The sequence below is a fragment of the Pleurodeles waltl genome, chromosome 7, assembly GCF_031143425.1.
Source record: "Pleurodeles waltl isolate 20211129_DDA chromosome 7, aPleWal1.hap1.20221129, whole genome shotgun sequence".
Lineage (NCBI taxonomy): Eukaryota > Metazoa > Chordata > Amphibia > Caudata > Salamandridae > Pleurodeles > Pleurodeles waltl.
The window spans coordinates 55,361,646-55,383,087 of NC_090446.1; the positions used below are offsets into that span (position 1 = coordinate 55,361,646).

The window sequence follows — 21,442 nt, forward strand, 5'->3', positions numbered from 1 at the left end:
AATCAGCCCTGTTTTCTCACAGGGCACATTAAAACAAATATCAGTGCCCACCTTAGCCTCTTCCCCTCTTTCAGAATACAGAGAAAGATTTGATGTCATAAATGTTGACATATAGAAATACGCCAGATGACAAACTTGAATACCATCCTGATTTAAAGTCAAGCGGGACAAATGGTGTAAAAGATGTCCTACTATTATCGGATCCTTAAAATTCACCACAACACAATCTGTCGGGATGGGCTTTGCAATCTGTCAGGGGTCCAGCAGGGAACTAGCAGGGTGATCGGTCAGAGGACTAGCTGAGTGAAACTGGGACAAGACTGGATGCTAAGTTTGTGTGTGGTTTCAGAAGAGAGTTCTAGAAGGCTGGAAGGGAAGCAGGATAGTAAAAGGCTGGTAACGGGCTATGACTATCTCACAGAAAGTCCGCAGGGCAAACACAAGAACACACAAAAGGAATATAAGCAGGGATAGGGTAGACAACTATCATAAATGATATATTGTCTGCTCCTCTGGAATGATCTCTCTGTGAGGTGGAAAGATCTTATACGAAAGGAAGGAGCAAATTAATCTCAGAGTTCTATGAGACACCCAGCAGCTCCTACAGAGAAGGTGTGCTGGGTGGTTATTTGTGTCAAAGGCACAAGCCTTGGAATCTAACTGGCACACTTGAAAGCAATGACAATCCAGATAACAAGACAGAGGAAAAGGGAACAAGGAACACCAAAACAGAAACTGGGCTCAGGAAAAACAGGACTGGAAATCAGGAACTGAACTGGGATTCTGAGAACAAGGCTAGGAAATGTCCGCACTCAAACAAGGGGAGACAGAAATATGCTGACACACAGGAACACAGAATAGAAGGCAAGGAGTCTGCATATAACAGGACAAATTAAGAAGATTTGCGTCCGGAGACTATGAATAATGCTGACGCAGGAACAGAGATGCAGGACAACAGGGGACAGAAACAGATACTACATATAGCCAAAAGACAGGAAAATAGGTACAGGGAGAAAGGAAACAGAATCAAAGGACAAGCCTGTAGTAACAGGAGCAGGAACATACAGAATAAGAAGACTCATCAGAAGTCAGTTGCAAAACCAGCACACTCTGCGCTCACAGGGCTGAAATAGCTGGAGACTCAGGGGAGAAGCACTGGTGCAGGGAGAGAGCCAGGTTCAAGGAATTAACCGGGTGCAGGGAATCAGGGAACCACCAATGAAGGGAAGGCTGAACTGAGAGGAAGGAAGACCAAGGAAACCAGGAAACACAAGACAGGGAATAGGAAAGCCTGGAATGGAGTGTGGATTGGAACAAACATAGAGCTGGGTACAGAATACAGAGACAACTGTAGGATCCAGGAACAAATCTATCAAACACGAAACCACCACCAAGACATGATCTAGGAAGGGTCTTAAAACAGAGGGAACTAGAAGGACCATAATGCATCAGGACAATATCCTGTACTGGAATACAAAGTGTATCTGGCGAGGTAAGGTGTAGATGTATAACATCATATTTAAAGATAAAGGCAGGAATCCAGAGGGCCTTGGGGAGAACCGCCTAGTGGTAGGATGGTAGAATCCTGACACAACCACCTATAGTACCTTTTGTATGGGGGTCAATCCATTCCACCATTCTAACTATAAGAACCTTATTATAAAAATAATTATGGCAGCTCAATTTTGGTCGATCATAACCAGTGCACCATCTTACGTTTTAATGATGAACAGTCCTCCTTTGATTCAGGCATAACAGTTGGTACGTCTTTCAGCACAATAACGTAAGGGGTGAGGAGCAGCGCAATTTTACCTCTACCTTTATATATCATAATTATGCAATTATATGCACAAATCTGACATTACACTCACTGTCTGCCTTAACTTCGTTAACGTGTAAAGTATTCAAATATTATTGAGGACTAATAATTGTAGGGATTATAGACCCATACATGAGTACACTATTGCTTAGTATAAACATGTAATCTTGTACTCTTCATTCATGTTTGACATGTATCCATCATGTTATACTTGTGTGTATATACAATCATGTATTTGAAGTTCTTGTTAACTGCTGAGTTAACTTAGCCTGATAAATGCATTCAGGGTTGCTCGTATATTCTTTTTTTTTTTGCAGGTGCATTTTCATGCTTCTCCTGAGTTGGAGAAAAATGTGTTTGTATTAGACTGCTGATAATGAGGCATGGAGGGAAGAACTTCGTAGTGAACATGGAGAATTAATGGTAGAAAGAGGCCTTCTGTTCATCATGTACCAAGACGGCAAGATTTTCAAGATTGAGGCTTACAGCCCAAGTTTTAATTCAATGGGAAACTTGAGGAAGGTTGCAAATGCTCCTCTCAAGTAGCTATTTGGTTGGTTACCAGTAGTGTGAAAGGAGCTAAGTATTTTTTGGAATCTCCGGTTATTTCAATTGGTGTGACCCCAGTTAGCAAGGCAGATTCCTTTTAGACTTGGAGAGGTGCAGACCTCTCTGCTTACTTTATTCCTGCAAGTGTGAAACCTTAAGCTAAACACTTATTCCCTTTCTACAGAAGTCTACAGAAGTCTACATTATGCTGACACTTTCTATGTTTCCTGTGTAGAATTACTGAGTAGATGGTCCTATAGTCGATCTTTGTTTAGAAGAGACAAGAGAAGTTTCTTTATGGGACATCTGTTTACTTGAATTTGTTTCTTTAGTATTGTGGCTGTCACTATTCTGGATCTCATTTTATCATGGCTCAACATACTGGGATATTTCAGCTCACCAGCTGTTTTATATTTTGAAATTATTCTTTGTATACTTATATACTGGATTGATTAGTAATATAAAATAAAATTCATTTAGCCATATTAGATGATTCCTGATCCATACTGTGGAGTCACATTGGCTTCACAAGCTAGAAATTTATTCCTGATGACCTCTCCCTTACAGCGCTTCAAGTCAACCAACAAAGGTCCATTCGACCAATGGGGAGAAATCTTTGATGAGTTTACTAAAAGACGCACGCAACTGCATGATGCCAGGTGTAATCTGGTGGTAAGTGGAGGGTGTCATTACAGTAATGATTGCTTTGTTTCCCTATATCAATTCCACTTGGGTTTATGCACTGACCGAAAAGTTGTGTAAGGGCATAATATACCAGTTCATGGTGATGGTTCTTGATATTATCATTTGTGCATTGATGCATGGGCACCAAGGATAGTGTCTCAGGGTGTTGAGATTAACTAGAGACTACCTTATGACATGATAGTGAAAAATAGTTCCTAGCCACTGATTGATCTACCATGTCCGATAGCTTGAGATACAGTTTTGAAAAAAATCAGTCAGCATTAGTTCTACCTTTTGAAGGAAGTGGTTACATATTTCCTAATCTGTATTTGAATGCCCTTAAATAACTCGTGACCAACAATTTCAATGTCACTATGATCCTTAGATACTCCATACACGCCCTTTTGTGAGTTCCTCTGTGTCTTAACAACTGAGGTTTGGATTGCACAAGCTTGAGTTGGTCGTAACTGTCTCAACTTCTTACTCGCGCCTTCTTTTCTCTTTTTTTTATTTGGAGGTGAAGTAAATAAACTTACAGAGCTTTCCCCTACTTCAGCTTTTGCCTCAGTATTGGGAGTTGACAAAGAAGGTAAACTTGTTTGCCAGGCCTCATGCAGAAACAGAATAACTGTACACTGTAGAGAAGCTGAGATGTTAACTGTCCTTGAAATACTTATGTTAATAAAGTCTGCTTAGCTAGAATTTTCTGCAATTAACCGACGAACAGGAGATGATAGATCTATGTATGTAACAATTTCGGTGTAAATCAGATGATGTACTTTCCCAGGACTCGAACAATAGAAACACTGACTGGAGAAGAAGATGCAACATTTTCGATACCTGATGAGCCGGATGATGAGGACATCGTACAGTGAACCAATCAACGAATAGAAAACAGAGTAATATTAGAATTCACAGATTTGCAAAATTAATTTTATTGGGTAGAGTAATAACTGGTGATTGACTGACAAATTACGATTTAGGGGGATGGACTGGCTAACTCTAATAAAAAGTCATAACATGGGGCAAAAACTCCAGATTGAGATTGAGATAAAGATGCGAGGGGAGAACTGATGGAGATGTTAGGTGTCGAGAGACGTGTAGGAAAGTCCCATCTTGCCTGGCATGTTACCCCCATTTTTACATGTATGCAAGTTTGTTTTTGCCTGTCTCACTGGGATCCTGCTAGCCTGGACCTCAGTGCTCATAGTTTGTGGGCTGAATGTGTGTACCTGTATAGTGCCTAACTGTGTCACTGAGGCTCTGCTAATCAGAACCTCAGTGCTTATGCTCTCTCTGCCTTTAAAATTGTCACTAATAGGCTAGTGACCATTTTTACCAATTCTAATTGGCACACTGGAACACCCTTATAATTCCCTAGTATATGGTACCTAGGTACCCAGGGTATTGGGTTTCCAGGAGATCCCTACGGGCTGCAGCATTTCTTTTGCCACCCATAGGGAGCTCAGACAAATCTTACACAGGACTGCCACTGCAGCCTGAGTGAAATAATGCACACGTTATTTCAAAGCCATTTTTCACTGCACTTAAGTAACTTATAAGTCACCTATATTTCTAACCTTCACTTGCTGAAGGCTAGGTGCAAAGGTACTAAGTGTGAGGGCACCCTTGCACTAGCAAAGGTGCCCCCACATAGTTCAGGGCCATTTCCCCAGACTTTGTGAGTGTGGGGACACCATTACACCCCGTGCACTACATATGGGTCAATACCTATATGTAGCTTCGCAATGGTAGCTCCGAATATGGCCATGTAACATGTCTAAGATCATGGAATTGTCCCCCATGCCAAATTTGGTATTGGGGTGCCAATCCCATGCATCCCTGGTGCTCCACCATGGAGCCCGGGTACTGCCAAACCAGCTCTCTGGGGTTTTCTCTGCAGCTACTGCTGCTGCCACCCCACAGACTGGGTTCTGCCCTCCTAGGGTCTGGGCAGCCAAGTCCCAGATAGGCAGAACAAAGGAATTCCTCTGAGAGAGGGTGTTACACTGTCTCCCTTTGGAAATAGGTGTTAAAGGCTGGCGATGGGAAGCCACTCCCAGCCTCTGGAAATGTTTTGAAGGGCACAGATGGTGCCCTCCTAGCATAAGCCAGTCTACACCGGTTTAGAGAACCCCCAGTCCCTGCTCCGGCGCGAAACTGGACAAAAGAAAGGGGAGTGACCAGTCCCCTGTCCATCACGACCCCAGGGGTGGTGCCCAGAGCTCCTTCAGTGTGTCCCAGACCTCTGAGTGGCCAGTGCCAGCAGGTGATGTCAGAGACCCCTCCTGATAGGTGCTTACCTGACTAGGTGGCCAATCCTCCTCTGAGGGCTATTTAGGGTCTCTCCAGTGGGCTTTTCCTCAGATAACGACTTGCAAGAATTCACCAGAGTTCCTCTGCACCTCTCTCTTCGACTTCTGCCAAGGATTGACCACTGACTACTCCAGGACGCCTGCAAAACTGCAACAAAGTAGCAAGGAGACTACCAGCGACATTGCAGCGCCTAATCCTGCTGGCTTTCTCGACTGTTTCCTGGTGGTGCATGCTTTGGGGGGCTGCCTGCCTTCATTCTGCACTGGAAGCCACAAAGAAATCTCCTGTGGGTTGACTGAATCTTCCCCCTGCTCCAGCAGGCACCAAACTTCACCGGTACTGTGGGACCCCTCTCATCTTGGCGAGCGTGGCCCTGAAACACAGGTGGTGGACCCAAGTGACCCAGACTGTCCAGTGGTCCAACTGTCCAAATTTGGAGGAGGTAAGTCCTTGCCTCCCCTCTCCAGACAGTAATCCTGTGCACCACGTGAACTGCAGCTACTAGGGCTTCTGTGCATATTTCCAATAAATCCTTTGTTCACAGCCAAGCCCAGGTCCCCAGCACTCTGTCCTGCAATGCTCAGCTCCCTGAGTTGATCTCTGGCTTCGTGGGACCCTCTTTTGCAGTGTTGAGATTACTGCTGTGTTCAGACTTCTTGAACCCGTGTTCAAGTGCTTCTGTGGGTGCTACCTTCTTGTGCATGGGCTCTCTCTACGTTGCTGAGGGCTCCCTCTGTCTCCTCTCCCAAGTGGCGACATCCTGGTCCTTCCTGGGCCCGGGCAGCACCCTTTTTTTTCAACCACAACTCTTGCAGCTAGCAAGGCTTGTTTGCGTTGTTTGGCAAAGAAACAACTCTGCATACTCCAGCACTCCGTTGGACATCTTCTGCACAAAGGAGAAGTTCCTAACACCTTCCGTTGTTGCATAATCTTCAGCTTCTTCCATCCGGAGGCAGCCATTTTGCACCTTCATCTGGGGTTTAGTGGGCTCCTGCCCCCCCTGGACACTTCCATGACTCTTGGACTTGGTCCCCTTCCTTTGCAGGTCCTCAAGTTCAGGAATCCGTCTTCAGTGCTTTGCAGTCTGTTGTGGTCTTTGCAAAATCCTCTATCACGGGTTTAGTGTGTTTCTGGGGTAGTAGGGTAATTTTACTCCTACTTTCCAGGGTCTTGGGGTGGGGTATCTTGGACACCGTTAGTGTGTTCTTACACTCCCAGCAACCCTCTACACACTACACTAGCCTAGGGGACCATTCGTGGTTTGCATTCCACTTTCTTAGTATATGGTTTGTGTAGCCCCTAGGCCTATTGCATCCTATTGTTTTCTATAGTGTTTGCACTATTTTCTGACTGTTTTACTTACCTGATTTTGGTTTGTGTGTGTATATTTTGTGTATTTTAGTTACCTCCTAAGGGAGTATATCCTCTGAGATATTTTTGGCACATTGTCACTAAAATAAAGTACCTTTATTTTTAGTAACTCTGATTATTGTCTTTCTTATGATATAGTACCTATATGATATCAGTGGTATAGTAGGAGTTTTGCATGTCTCCTAGTTCAGCCTAAGCTGCTCTGCTATAGCTACCTCTATCAGCCTAAGCTGCTAGAACACTACTAATCTACTAATAAGGGATAACTGGACCTGGCACGAGGTGTAAGTACCATCAGACACCCACTATGAGCCAGGCCAGCCTCCTACAAGACTCGATTCGAGTTCTGTCATTGGGCTCATGCTCTTGAGAGCCTGATGTGTTACTGTTCCATTAAGGACCTGAAGACGAAGACTGACGTTGTTGCTGATCCATTCCATGGCTAGGTAGCTATGACTATGTGACTGTTTACCTTTGTGCCTTTTCTTTCTAGGTACCAACTGCACTATTTTTGTAGCTTTTCTCTTCGTTAGATGTTTTCCAAATTCATGTTCTAAATTGTTTTTCGCATGAAGTCCCACATGCTAATGCTAATCTGGGCTAGGTAGGGTTCTTATGGATGACGTTGACAGAGACAAATGGTTGACAGATTGATTTGCTGAACTCTGCTATTGATTTTGACATATACTTCTTTGTTGGCTTATGTTGAAGCATTAGGGCATATATTTTCTCAAGATCTGATTAGATTATGTTATTGGTGGTCTCTAATGAACTTAGCTTGATTGGTTTGAATAAAGTTTGAATTGAAAACATGACTTAGTATTGTAACCAATAGGGAATATAATTGCTGAAATGCTTATTGAGTTGTGGTTATTTAGTACCGTCTATCTGCTTATTGATGATTTGTTCAATGGATATTGATTCTTATGTATTGATTATTGAAACATTAGTCACCCCGTAGCTAGGATACTCCATGCGATTCAAAAGGTTCATCGGCCTATATGCATCCCCTTGTAAGTTTACTTACTGAGTACCAGGCGCGCTAGCAGTTTTATGGTAGCAGAGGATGGTTAGTTTCCTTGGAGAACTAGTTATGTGGTGATTGATGGTTATGGTGGTAGTTTGAGTTAGGGTTAGTTGCTCATTATTATTGTGATTTGGATTTTATTTTTTGTAATGGCAATTGTAGCAAGATTGATGTCCCTTTAAGCCCAGAAATGACTTTCCCAGATCCTGGATCTCGCTAGTAGGGTTGGGTATGTTCTCAGCATTCAAGTGATAGTGTGAAAGTGGTAGGTTGCGCTTGCAAAGTCTTATGCAGACCACAGTTGAATTGTGATGTATGTGAGGGAAAGTAGGGAGTCTGCGTACTCCAGTTGAGGTTTAGTAGAAGTGTGCATACTCCGCAGTATAAGAGTAGGGAAGTCGTAGAACTTCATGTGTGTGGCGCTTTGTGCAAAAAAATTGTCCACGTGGTTGTTGGTGATGTACGGACCCTGCCTGGTCTAAGACTCCGGAGTATATTGACAAGTGTAGGAGACACGTGGTTATATGTTGTCATCTGTCTGGTTTAGTAGGTTGATCGGGCGTAGTCAATCAGTTGGTGTGTGAGTTAAGTAAGAGACATTTTTCGACTGAGATTTGGCGAGACCTATGTGCACCAGGACAGACCCATTGATCAGTTGAGATTGAAATTGGCGGGTCGAATTTTTCTTGTGAATGTGGGAGACTGAGAAAAAGGAATAGCTGCATGAGCAAAAGGGCCATCAGTGAAAATCCATATGGTCTCTGAAGCGATTGTGTACCTTCCTGTAGTAAACCAGCAGGTTTGTTTTTGGATATTGTTTTTTGATTAGTGCTCACAATAATTTTGCATTAGTTTTGTGTGAATCGAAGATCAGGAGGACAAGCCGCAAGACTTTGTCAGCCGCAGAGTGTGAATGTGATGTCAGAGTGAGCCGCGCTGGGACAGGTTGGTTAGTAAGAAGAGTCGCAAGCGGACTGGCAGCTGTCCGTAAGAGGCAATAGGTTGAGAAGGTGGGTGAAGGGAATCTTGGGAGTAAAAGTCATTTCCTTATTGAATCAAATACACAAAAACAGAAAAGATGAAGTTTTTCAAGGCGTTTAGGAGTGCCATGAAGGGTGATACATACATTAAGGCGACAGTGGGGGAGCCGACCTCACCAGAAAATTCCCCGGCATTTATCTGATTGAGGAGCGGGGTATCACGCCATGTCTTTGGTTGAAGCAGTGGTGCAAATTGACAGAGAAATAGGGATCTTTAGCGTTTCCAGAACATGGAACATTTAACTTGAGAATTTTGGATCAGTTGCGAATGACATATGAGACGAAGCCACTTCCGAGACCGGCACAGAGGAGGCCAAACAAGAGAACACCTCAGATTAACTATAGAAAAGCAGTAATTCAATGTTGGGAGCGAACAGAAATTATAAACTAGTCATTTTTAGGAGCCCGAACAGGTTCTATAAAGGAGAAGGAGAATTTGATATAGGGGTAAATGTTATATAGCATTATTGACTCTGTATTCTGTAACTAGAAATGTAAGAAAATGTAAGAAAATAAATAAAATGTTATTTAAAAACTGTATCGTGGGTGAACCCACGTCTACAAACCATTCTTGGCAGAGGTAGGCTTGCTTGCTTCAGTTGGTTACTCAGGCCAGTCCAGGACAGGTATTTATGCCACATCACTTTTAGAAGTCACTAGCTACCACTGATTTCATGGCAAACGATTTAGTGTTCTCATAAGATTTACCATTGATTATACAAGGCATGAAAACTTAGCACATTTTCTCAGTCTTGCTCTTTTCACCTAAGTGAACGGATGTTGTTATGGAAAGTCATGATTGCGTAGATGAGTAGATGAGTAAATCAGCCAATCACATCATCATCCTGCATCCCAAAATATTACAGTGATGTTGGCAGCCTCAGGCAAAGTGTTATAATTCACTGTTTGAGGGTAGATGCAAAATGTAACAAGCTCGACTTAAATACACCTGCAGAACACTGCCCCTTGCAAGAAAACCAGTAACACTTACACATTTGCATTCAGAGTAGATCCATTGACCCAGGTCCAACGTCCTCCTGCAGGTGTGATGAAAAGTCCAATCCAAGCCTGGTTGGTCAGTTTGGATGTAAGATAAATCTGTACACAATAAACACAAATATATCTTTGGTACACACATATTTCCCTTTGATGCAAATACTAACATCCAGCAATGTTTATTATGTGGAGTACATTCATGCTAATGCACTAAGTGACTCATGTCAGCAGACTGGTCAAGAGTTGAGATGTGCCCCCCGGTGCACAGCTGGAACCCACACATGCATGGTTGGCAATAATTTGAGAGGTATTTCTGCTTATGTAGTCAGCTTCTAATATCCAAATCACACCAGTTTATTCAAATTATACATTCAGTTCATCTTTACAATTACAATACCCCAGTGCATTTTGAGCAGGACCCCTTCATTAAGGAGCCCTTAATTACAATCCGATATTCATTCCTGAACTGATGTCTATGGTGGGCCTGATCTACACTGGAGTAAACAAGAGAGCTTGATGACCAAGGGGTTCATTGCTCCATAGTGACTAAGGTCCTGATTTTTATGTTGCCAGAGAGGGAACTCCGTTGCAGCGGCGACGGAGTTCCCACCCCTCCAACATAGTGATCTATTCACCCTATGTATGTTGGGGAAAAATAGATATATCCATATATCCATATGTATGCATTACATAAGTATCATACTTAGATATGGTTCTCACTCAACCTATCTCACTTCTCACTGTAACAAGCTGCTTGGAGCTGCAGAGGCTTCCAAATCTGACCTTGTCTGGACAAGCATCAATAACTGTTCAGAGTTCACTTATAGGTCACTTTGCGTTTCCTGAATTTCACATTACTTTTGCTCATCAGCTTGTTCATTTATGCCTACACTGAATTTCTATATATTTTGCATTTCTATGCTTGCCCATGCTTGGCACTGTGATCTTTTGGCGTGCTTATGTTGCATTTAAGTACTGCATATAAGGACCTAAAACCAGCGCCTCAGGGAAGAAGAAACCTGTTTTATTATGCACACGTCTTCATGTTTGCTCTTCCTCCTTGCTAGCCAGCAAGCATGCTATGGTACCTACAAATAAATTTCATTTTTTCCTGGGCAACTGCTGTGCATTGTGTATTTCTTTCATTGCTCCTGGGAGGATGCAAAAGTTTTTCCCTCACAATATTGATGCAGGGGGAACTTAAATTTGGCTACCACAGTGACTACTCTGTCTCCACCATAGCCAAACATCTCTGGTGGCCCAACAGGGTAAAGGCTGTCAGAGAACTTGCTATATGTCCATCTACCCACTTAAGCTGTGCGGACATATAGCTGTGTTTTTTTTATCCTTCACTGCCAGATGAGTCCCCGGAGTGAGGGACAGTAAAAAAGAAACATTGCCCCCTCCCCCCACCATGGGAGATGACTCTGATGGCAAGGGGGGCATTTTCTTTTTTATGTCTCATCTGACAACGTGCATGCACTGTTGCTGCAAGGGGTATTGTTTACAGTGCTGTGATGGGTATTGTTTACAGTAAAGGCCTTGGAGCCTGCCTTTCCTTAATATTTGTTGACACCATTGTCAATCTTCTTTTCTGCTTTCTAACTAGTCAGCACTAGCCCAACGTCACTTCCTTTTCTTTTTCCAGCGCATGGACCAAGCACAGATTGATTCTCTTTAATTAGTGTACATCTGCTACACATGCTGGGCCTGATTCACAAAGGTAAACTTAGACCAAAAGTCTAAGTTTAGACCAAAAGCCAAAACTTAGATGAAAAGTCTAACTTGACTACTAGTAAAGTTAGACATCTAAACGGAGACCAAAAGTCTAAACTTAGACCAAAAGTAAAACTTTAATACTAGTAAATTTAGACTTTTGGTGTAAGTATAGACTTTTCATCTAAATTTAGACCAAAAGTCTAAAGTTAGACCAAAAGTCTAACTTTACTACTAGTAAAGTTAGAGTTTTGGTCTAAGTTTACCTTTGTGAATAGGGCCCGTTATGATTGGGGCAATAATTTGACTTCTGTCTCCATACCACCCCTTCTCCATGTTGATTTTTTCACTCCTGCTCACCCGTGCTGCTGCTTGCGCACTCCTCCCCGTCATAGTAGCTTAATGTTCCTATCGATTTGCCTGAAAAAAGTTCAGGTGCAGCGTGAGCTAGTAGCACCATAGCGCTTTATATATGCCAATGCTTTTTTTCTGATTTCTTTCCCACAGTTGTTTTACCTGCTGTGATATCAGAGCAGCGTATACCTTTATTGTGTAAAGCCCCCTTTCTCCATGTTGCTGCTGCCACTCTCCTCCCCATCACTGTTGCCTGATGGTCCAGCCTGATGAAAAAAGTGCTATGGCGCACCAATAGCTGCTAGCTCACTGACAGTTCACTGACATGCTCCTTGCCGTTTTATAAAGAGTGGTCATGTTTTGGGTCTATTTTTTGTAGAACGAGTCATGTCAATTCTCTCTGTGGCCGGGATTCTAGTCTCGATTTGCTACGGGCTGGTTTTGCCCGTTCCCAAGATGTTGGCTATTGAAACCGTAAATGTACTCCCTGTTCCGGAGTCTCCAGGTTTAGTAAGTATGTTGTGGGCTGCTAGCTTTAAAAATTCCCTTTCTATGGAATGTTGGTCAGGGCTTACATTTACTTTTGCTGTGCTAGTTTTCATAGTTTTAATCTGCTTTTAGGAGTAAGACCTTTGTTTCTGTGATAAAAAAGATGTTTTTTGTTTACAATACCGTATCCACGGGTATCTTCAGCATGTCTGCTTCTTTTTTAAAGAAGTTTTTCATCAAACTAGGTGACAGAGTTTAAATTTTAGCTCTGTTCCTTGTGTCACTCAGCTGCACTGACGCATATTAAATGTGCTAATGTTTTTATTTTTTGTGGTCACAATTGTGCCTTCCTTATTAAATAACATGTTAGTTAAACAAGGTTGATGTTAAAATGTAATTTAGGATTTTGACTGCATGTACATCAAAACGAATTTGCATTTCTAATGTTAATGAAAGAATAACTTTGAAAATATGTGCAAATGAGAAAATGCAGTTCTCTGTTATACTTAATCTAATGCAATAACAAGAATTTTACAATTTATAATCAAATGTTGTACTTACACTGATGCTATATATTTATACTGGTGAATTTTTAAGTTTGCATATTATGTTTTTTCATTAACAAGTATTTTTCAAATGTGTTTTGTATTTTCTTTTGGTAGCATAACTTAGGCCTACAGATCTTCAATTTTGCAGTCATGTAATTGTGCTGAATTGTTTCTTTCCATTACGTGAAGTCTTACGTCAGGTTTATTGAGAAGCAAAGTCCTACTTGTAAAATCCTACTGTCTAACTGTGGAAGCTGAGTGTATTTAACCTTGAAGATATAGGTTGCAGGAACATGGCATACTTTTTGTTTCAAAATGTTTGGATTCACACAGATCAGAGATGATCACACCTGTAAGATAGAGGGTCATGTTTGCAAGTCCCTAGCGCCTCCTTGTGGCACCGTAGCATAATTTTTTTTTTTACGCTAAGGTATCGTCAAGGAGGCTTTTTTCCTGTGCCAGATTTACAAAGTGGCGCAATGTAAGCATTGCGCCACTCTGTAACTCCTTGCCCCACATTTGCCTGCACCATTTTCCCATCATTTTTAACACCTGCCAACGCAGGCGTTAAAGCAACGCTGCCATTGTTTCCAATTGGCCTCCCCTGGGCATTGCTGTACTAATGCCATCATTTTTGGCGCTAGTCGACCAAAGAGTCACAATAGCATAAAAAATGTTGACGCTATTGTGCTAACGTGTACCATGGTGCACTGTATTGTAACTACGGCACTACCATAGTGATGTTAGGGGGTCAGAGGGTAGCAAAAAAAAGGCTGATGCATCACTTCCTTGTAAATATGCCCCAGAGTACGCTTCTGGGAATAAACAGCAAACAATGAGAAAGGCCCAACCAGACAGAGCAACATAAGAGTGGTGGGGCTACCAAAAGTAACAGTTTTCATGACTTTGTACAACAGTGGCACCGCAGAAATTTTATTCAACAGACATATCAGGTTGTGGCTCATAGACTGAAGCTAGAATCACAGCATAGCCAGTAGTCATGAAGTTCCATCACTTCAGAGACAGAGACATAGGCCCTCATTATGATCTCGGCGGTAAAAAACGATGAGATCAGCGCTGGCGGTCAACAGAAGACCGCCAGCACAACGACCCCCCCCCCGCCGGCCGTATAATGTTTTCCCCACCAACCCAGCATGGAAAAGGGCCATAACATTGACAGTGGCTCCAAATGGAGCCGCCGCCAATGTTGGTGTGTGGCATGTGCAGCAGCACCCGTCGGGCATTGACCTGCGCGACGGGGCACGTCACAGGGGCCCCTGCACTGCCCATGCCAAGTGAATGGGGAGTGCAGGGGCCCACACGGGGCCCCCGAGCACCCCTTCCACCAGCCTTTCCCTGGCAGGGGAACCCACCAGGGAAAGGCTGGAGGAAAAGGGATCATTATCTGAAGGGCAGCGCTGCTTGCAGTGCTCCCCTGTCGGATAATGATTTCCTCCACCGGCAGGCTGCCTGTTGGTGGTAGCCTGGCGGTGGAGGAGGGCCGCCACAGCCGGCCCTCCCTGTGAACATTATATCGTGGTTCACACCGCTGTGCCGGTGGCGGTCTTTGCTGCCGCCACCGGCATGGCGGTCTGAACTGCCAGGGCTCATAATGATCCCCATAACGTTATGTTGAGATAAAAAGGCTTGCTACAACATTGATTATGCTGTTGCAGTAAAACTTCAGAGGTCCAGCTTTTTAGGGGTCAGGGGAAAATTGTGGGATTTAGGACTGAACTATACTCTTTCCCACCAAAATGAATGTCATAGCTTATCAATGCTCCTGTGTAGTAAAGTCACACTCGAAAGACAATGGCTTGGTGTTTTTGACGTTTATTTGTAGCGAAGGTCAAGCGTGACTTCTCTCCTTGCCAGTTCCTCACAACTGTCAAAGACTGGAATGTCGCCACTCACCTGACAACAATAGAATTATGACAACAGAATATTTACACACTGAACGCTTTAGTGCTTGGACTACCTTAGAAATAAATGATCAAACTATACTCTTTCCCACCAAACTGAACGTCATAGCTCATTATTGCTCCTACTTCTTTTTCACAGATCCGGAGGAAGCACTGGACTAGGGAGAAAAATTAGACCCCTGAAAGGTTTGGATTCCTAGACAGCAGAAACAGCATGCAGCAATGGAGATGCAGAGCCCCCAGAAAAAGGTGTCACCTGCATACTGGTCAGATACTGAGTTCATAAGGAGAAGGTGGGAGCACTAGCAAATAGTGGCATTATGTGATCAAGCCAAAGGAGTGAGTACTAAAGACTCAGTACAGAACGTTTTAGGAGACGTTTTACTCCAAAGGCACTGGAAAGTGACACAGACGATGGACCTAAGGTAGCTCCACAGACTTTAATTGGACTTTCTAAAGCACAAACCAAAATTACTTTTGAGGTGAGCATAGCAGAATAATCGCTCACCCATAGAGCACTTTCCAAATCTGGCTTGACTAAAGGTTCCAAAACAAAATTAAACTGAAACTGAACAACATGATTGCTCTTGGCTATAAGTGTGACAGGAAATGACAGAACACAGTCTGGTTGGAGAGATTATAAGAGACATCGGGAGGAGGGCAGGGGGAGCATACGACAAAAGGAAGTACATTCAGCAACAAAAGGGCTACCAAGAGGATGCAACGAGCACTCATTGAACTTGAAGCCTGTTCCCGCGATTCTCAATGCTCTGGACACAGGTCACAGAGAATTGAACAGTTATACGTTTTTGTTTAATGCTTGGGCAGAAGTGGTTGTTTTCTGTCCTGGGATAAAGGATACAGCTAGGGAAAAGCAGGATCTGATGCCCCTTGTAGAGGCAGTATGATAATAAATAAGAGAAAGGGGAGGGAAAGGAAGGAGTAAAATGCCTATAAACACATGGTGCATCTTCTGGAGGAACAAGCATTAGCAAAGCAAACTGGCGTAAATTGTCATGGAGTGGTGTAGAGTAGAGTAACATAGAGTGGAATTAAGTGATGCGGTGTGTTATAGAGTAGAATGGTGTGGAGTGTCATCGAGTGGTGTAGAGTAGAGTGGCACAGAGTGGAGTAAAGTGGAGTGTTGTAGAGTTGAGCAGTGTTGACTACAATGTCATGTAGTATCATTGAGTGGAGTGGCAAAGAGTAGAGTACAGTGGCAGGGAGTACTGGACAGTGAAGTGGCATAAAGTGGAGTGCCGTAGACAGGAGTGTCGTAGAGTGGAGTGTCATACAGTTGAGTGGCATGGAGTGGTGGAGAGTGTAGCGGCATAGAGTACAGTGGAGTACAGTTGAGTAGAGTGTCACAGAGTGGAGTTGCATAGAGTGCAGTAGAGTGGCATAGAGTGGAGTAGAATGTCGTAGAGAAGAGTAGAGTGAAGTAGTTTGTTGTTGAGTGGAGTGGCCTCAAGTGGAGTAGCCTCAGGTGGAGTAGAGTGTTGTAGAGTGGAATGCCATGGAGTAGAGTAGAATAGAGAGGCATGGAGTGGCAGACTTGAGCAGAGTGGAGTAGAGTGTAATGGAGTGAGGTAGGGTGGAGTATTATAAAGTGGAGTAGAGTGGTGTAGAGTGGAGTGGTGTAGAGTGGACTGTTAGAGTGGAGTGTCATAGTGGAAGGCATGGAGTGGTGTAGAGTGGAGAGGCATAGAGTGATATGGAGTAGTGTGTCACAGAGTGGAGTACAGTGGCGTAGAATGGAGTAGAGTGTCATAGAGTGTCATAGAGTGAGTAGTTTGTTGCTGAGTGGACTGGAGTAGTGTATAATTTCATAGAGTATCAGAGTGGAGTGACCTGGAGTGGAGTGGTGTAGAATGGAGTGGTGTAGAGTGAAGTATAGAGTCGCAGAGTGGAGTAAAGTGTTGTAGTTTGGTGCAGAGCGGAGTGGTGTAGAATGGAATGGCATAGAGTGGAGTAGAGTGTCTTAGAGTAGAGTGTAGTAGAGTGCAGTGTCACAGAGTGGAGTGGTGTAGAGTGGAGTGTTATAGAGAAGAGTAAAGTGGAGTAGCTTGTTGTTCAGCGGAGGGGTGTTGAATGGATTAGAGTGTTGTAGAGTGGAATGTCATAAAGTACAGTAGAGTGGCATAGAGAGGAGTGGAGGAGAGTGGAGTGGAGTACAGTGTAATGGAGGGAGGTAGAGTGCAGTATCACAGAGTAAAGTGGTGTGGAGTGTTGTGGAGTGGTGTAGAGCAGAGTGTTGTAGAGTGGAATGTGTAGAGTCAAGTTGAGTGGTGTAGTTTGGACTGTCAGAGTGGAGTATCATAGAGTAGAAGGAGTAGATTGCTGTAGAGTTGAATGGCGTTGAGTGTAGTGGTGCAGAGTTCAGTGGTGTAGCAGGGCGTAGGGAAGTAATGTGTGTTGTAGAGTGGAGAAGAGTGACGTAGAATAGATTAGAGTGTCATAGAGTGTAAGTAATTTGTTGTCGAGCAGAGTGGAGTGAGATAGAGTGGAGTGGTGTAGAGTGGAGACAGAGTCGCAGAGTGGAGTGGAGTACAGTGGAGTAAAGTATTGTAGAGTGCTGCAGAGTAGAATGGTTTGGAGTGGCATAGAGTGGAGCAAAGTGGATTGGCATAGAGTGGAGTAGACTGTCACAGAGTGGAGTGTTGTAAAGTGTAGTGTTGTGGAGTGGCATAGAGTGGATTAGAGTGTCTTAGAGTAGTTGTTGAGTCAAGTGGCTTAGAGTGGAGTGGCGTACAGTGTCATAGCAAAGAGTGATGTGGAGGGGAGAGGCATAGAATGGAGTGTCATAGAGTGGAGAAGTGTCAAGTGGAGTCCAGTGGTGTAGTCTGGAGTTTTGTAGAGTGGAGTGGCATAGAGTGGAGTGGTGTGAAGCAGAATGAAATAGTGTCATAGAGTGGCGGGGCATAGGGGGGAGTGAAGAAGATTTGCATAGAATAAAGTGGCAGTGTGGAGTAGAGTGGCACAGAGTAGAGTGGAGTGGAATAGAGTGGAGAGACAGAGTGGCATAAAGCAGAATGGCACAGAGTGGGGTGGAATAGAGTGTCATAGAGTGCAGTGAAATAGAGGAGAGTGTCCGAGAGTAGAGTGGCATAGAGTGAGGGTAAGTGGCATAGAGCGAAGTAGATAGAATAGAATGAAGTATGTCTTAGTGTGGAGTGGCGGGGAGTGGTGTGGAGTGGAGTGGAGTGCATAGAATGGAGCAAAGATGGCATGGAGTAGAATGGCATAGAAAGGCGTGGAGTGGTGTATAATGGCGTTAAGTGGTGTAGAGTGTAATAGCGTGGAGTAGCATGCCATATAGTAAAATGTCATAGATTGGAGAAGAGTGGAGTAGAGTGGAGTACAGTGTCATGGAGTGGTGTAAAGTGGAGTAGCATAAAGTGGTGAAGAAGTGTTGTAGAGTGAAGTGACATAGAGTGGAGAAAATCACCATAGCCAGGAGTGTCACAGAGTGGCATGTCATAAAGTACAGTGACGTGGAGAGGTGTAAGTGGAGTATGGTGTCCTAGAGTAGAGTCCTAGGGTGGAGTGGGGTTTAGTGGAGCACAGTGGATGAGAGTGGAGTAATGTGTTGTCCAATGGAGTGGTGTACAGTGCAGTGGCACAGAGTGGAGTAAAATGTCATAGAGTGAAGTGTCACAGAGTGGAGTAGAATGTCATAGGGCAAAGTGGCAGAGAGTGGAGTAGAGTCTTATAGAGTAAATTGCTGTAAAGTGGAGTAGATTGTCGTAGAGTGGAGTGGAACATCGTAGCATAGAGTAGAGTGTCCTACAGTGGAGTAGAGTAGAGTATCATAGAGTGGAGTGGTATAGAGTGAAATAGAGTGTCATAGAGTTTGAATAGCTTATAGTGGACTAGAGTGGAGTGGCGTAGAGTGGAGTAGGGTCACATGGAGTGGCATAGAATGAAGCATATCTTAGAGTGGCGTAGAGTGTCATTGAGTGACATGGCGTGGACTGTCGTAGACTGGAGTAAAGTGGTGGGAAGTGTCAGATTAGAACGGCATAGAGTTTTGTGGAGTGGTGTAGAGTTGACTGGAGTAAAGTGGCATGGGGTGTCCTGGTCTGTCATAGTGAGTAGGGTGGAGTCATGTAGAATGAAGCATACCTTAGAGTGGAGTGGCGTAGAGTGCCACGGAGTGGCGTAGAGTGAAGTTGAGTGCCATTGACAGGAGTGTTGTAGAGTGGAGTAGTGTAGCGTAGAGTGGAGAAAGGTGTTGTAGAGTGGTATAGAGTGGAGTAGAGTGCCATAGAGTGTAGTAGAGTGAAGTACTTTGTTGTTGAGTGGAGTGGTATTGAATGGCATAGAGTGTTGTATGGTGGAGTGGCACAGAGTGACATAGAGTGGAGCAGAGTCTCATAGAGTGGAACAGTGTGTTGTCGAATGGAGTGGCATTGAGTGTCAGTGGAGAGACGTCGCGACAAGTGGCGGGACATGGCGGAGAGTGGAGTATAGTGCCATGGAGTTGAGTAGAGTGGAATAGGATAGAATAGAGTGGCTAAAGTGGACTGGCGGAGAGTGGAGTGGAGTGGCATTGATTTGAGTGGAGTAAAGTGCCATGGAGTGGAGTGCCATAGGGTGTTGTAGGGTGTAGCGGGTTGGTGTAAAGTAGCATACAGTAGAGTGGCATAGAGTGGAGTGTCGTAGAGTGAAGGAGGATGGCATAGAATGAAGCAGTGTAGATTGGAATAAAGGCCCTCATTACGGCCCTGGCGGTTGACGGAGAAGTGGCGGTCTTACCGCCAACAGGCTGGCAGTAAAAAAATTGGAATTATGACCATGGCGGTTACCGCCATGGTCATCCGCCACTTTTCTGATCCGACCGCCAGGGCGGAGATGACCGTTGGGCTGGAGACTTGGGTCTCCAGCCCAGCGGCCGTCACAGGATCGCCGGCAGTATCACAACCCGGCTGACCGCCACGGATTTAATGGGGTTTGGAACCGCCATGAAATCCATGGCGGTAAGCACTATCAGTGCCAGGGAATTCCTTGCACAGGGAATTCCTTCCCTGGCACTGATAGGGGTCTCCCCCACACCCACCGCCGCATCCTCCCCCCACACCCTCCACTCCCCCACCACCCCCAAAGATGGCAGAACCCCCCTCCCCACCCCTATCCCCAACATTGCAACCCAGACGCACACCGTACACGCATGCATACACCACCAACACACATACCCGCACACATATCACCAAACATGCCAACAGCCACACACACAGTCATACACGCACACCCACATACAGACATACACGCACACATCCATTCAGACATACAGACAGACACGCACACATTTCCAAACACAACACACACCCGCATGCATACACGCACTCACACACCCCCTCTACATACTCACACATACACCTCCATTCACGCACACAACACAAAACACCCCCCACAATCCCCCCCCAACGGACGATCAACTTACCTGGTCCGTTGATCTTCCGGGAGGGGACGGGATCCATGGGGGCTGCTCCGCCGCCAGCATCCCGTCAACAGAACACCGCCACGCCGAATCACGGAATGTGATTCGGTGGGCGGTGTTCTGTTGACGTGGTGGTGGAGGTTGAGCAACCTCCACTTCCCTGCCGACCGCCAGTATGGCTGCTGGCGGCTCTCAGTCCGGAAAAGGACAGAGGGCTGCCAGCAGTCATAATTTGCGGAGCAGAATACCGCCAGCACTGGCGGTCTTCAGCACGGCGGTCTCTCGGCGGTCTTGCAAAAAGACCGCCGAGGTTGTGATGACCACCAAAGTGTTGTAGAGTGGAGTGACGTTGAGTTGAGTAGAGTGGCGTAGAGTAGAGTGACGTAGAGTGGACAATGAGTGATGTAATAGTGCATTGCCATACAGTCAACACATTTTTATTTGAAATTACCATTACATTTGCACAAACATAGTTTTACTGATAAAATTATAGAGTTCACAAACAATAGTGTGTGGAAATCAGCATCACCTAGTGCCTTGATTTGTTTTGCTCATATTAAAATATTTGTTCCCACCACACTTCAGAACTTCAAAAAATGACTTCATTTCTGCTTTACTAATTCTGATATTTTCTGAAATAGTTGTACAGTTAAATTACTGCCATTTCATTTTTATGGTGTGCTAGACAAAAAATAACACCCCACAACCTTTTCTTTCATCCCCCGTACCCAGCAAGGTTGTTAAATAAATCCTCTCCCGTTGCAATGCGAGAAAGAAAAGTAAACACCAACCTCCCTTTAGAGGCAGAGTAAACATTTGAACTTTGTCTTTAAAAGCACAGCAATGTGGCAAGATAAAAACAACATTTAACGGCTCGTTTATTGCTCATTCACATCTGAACTCCAGCATGGTTATTTTGGGGTTGCTTCAACACCCAACACCCTCCTCCGTGCAGCGCCTATGGCTTGGCCAAGAAAATTTCATTTGAGGATTTGTTTAAGTTATGCTATTAGGGAAAACACTGAACAAAATAAACAAGCGTGTAGCAGAACATTGATCTTCACAGGAAGCTAGATTGATGAATTGGTAGTGGCAGAAATAAGGAGAATCAGTCAAGTAGAAAGACAGGTGGCTGGAAACCGTTTCAAAGAAATATGTTTACTGCTTACTG

The 21,442-nt window shown here is 44.3% G+C and overlaps 1 protein-coding gene across 3 annotated transcripts in view; it reads right to left on the minus strand.

Annotated features, from left to right (window-relative positions):
* The window catches only part of LOC138247175 (killer cell lectin-like receptor subfamily B member 1B allele A), a 221,326-nt gene that overhangs the window by 22,449 nt on the left and 177,435 nt on the right, over positions 1 to 21,442 (minus strand). For all 3 annotated transcript variants that reach the window (XM_069201920.1, XM_069201919.1, XM_069201918.1), the window contains one exon: positions 9,798 to 9,904. In XM_069201920.1, coding sequence (XP_069058021.1) covers positions 9,798 to 9,904 — 107 coding nt within the window. The remainder of the gene's footprint in view (positions 1 to 9,797; positions 9,905 to 21,442) is intronic.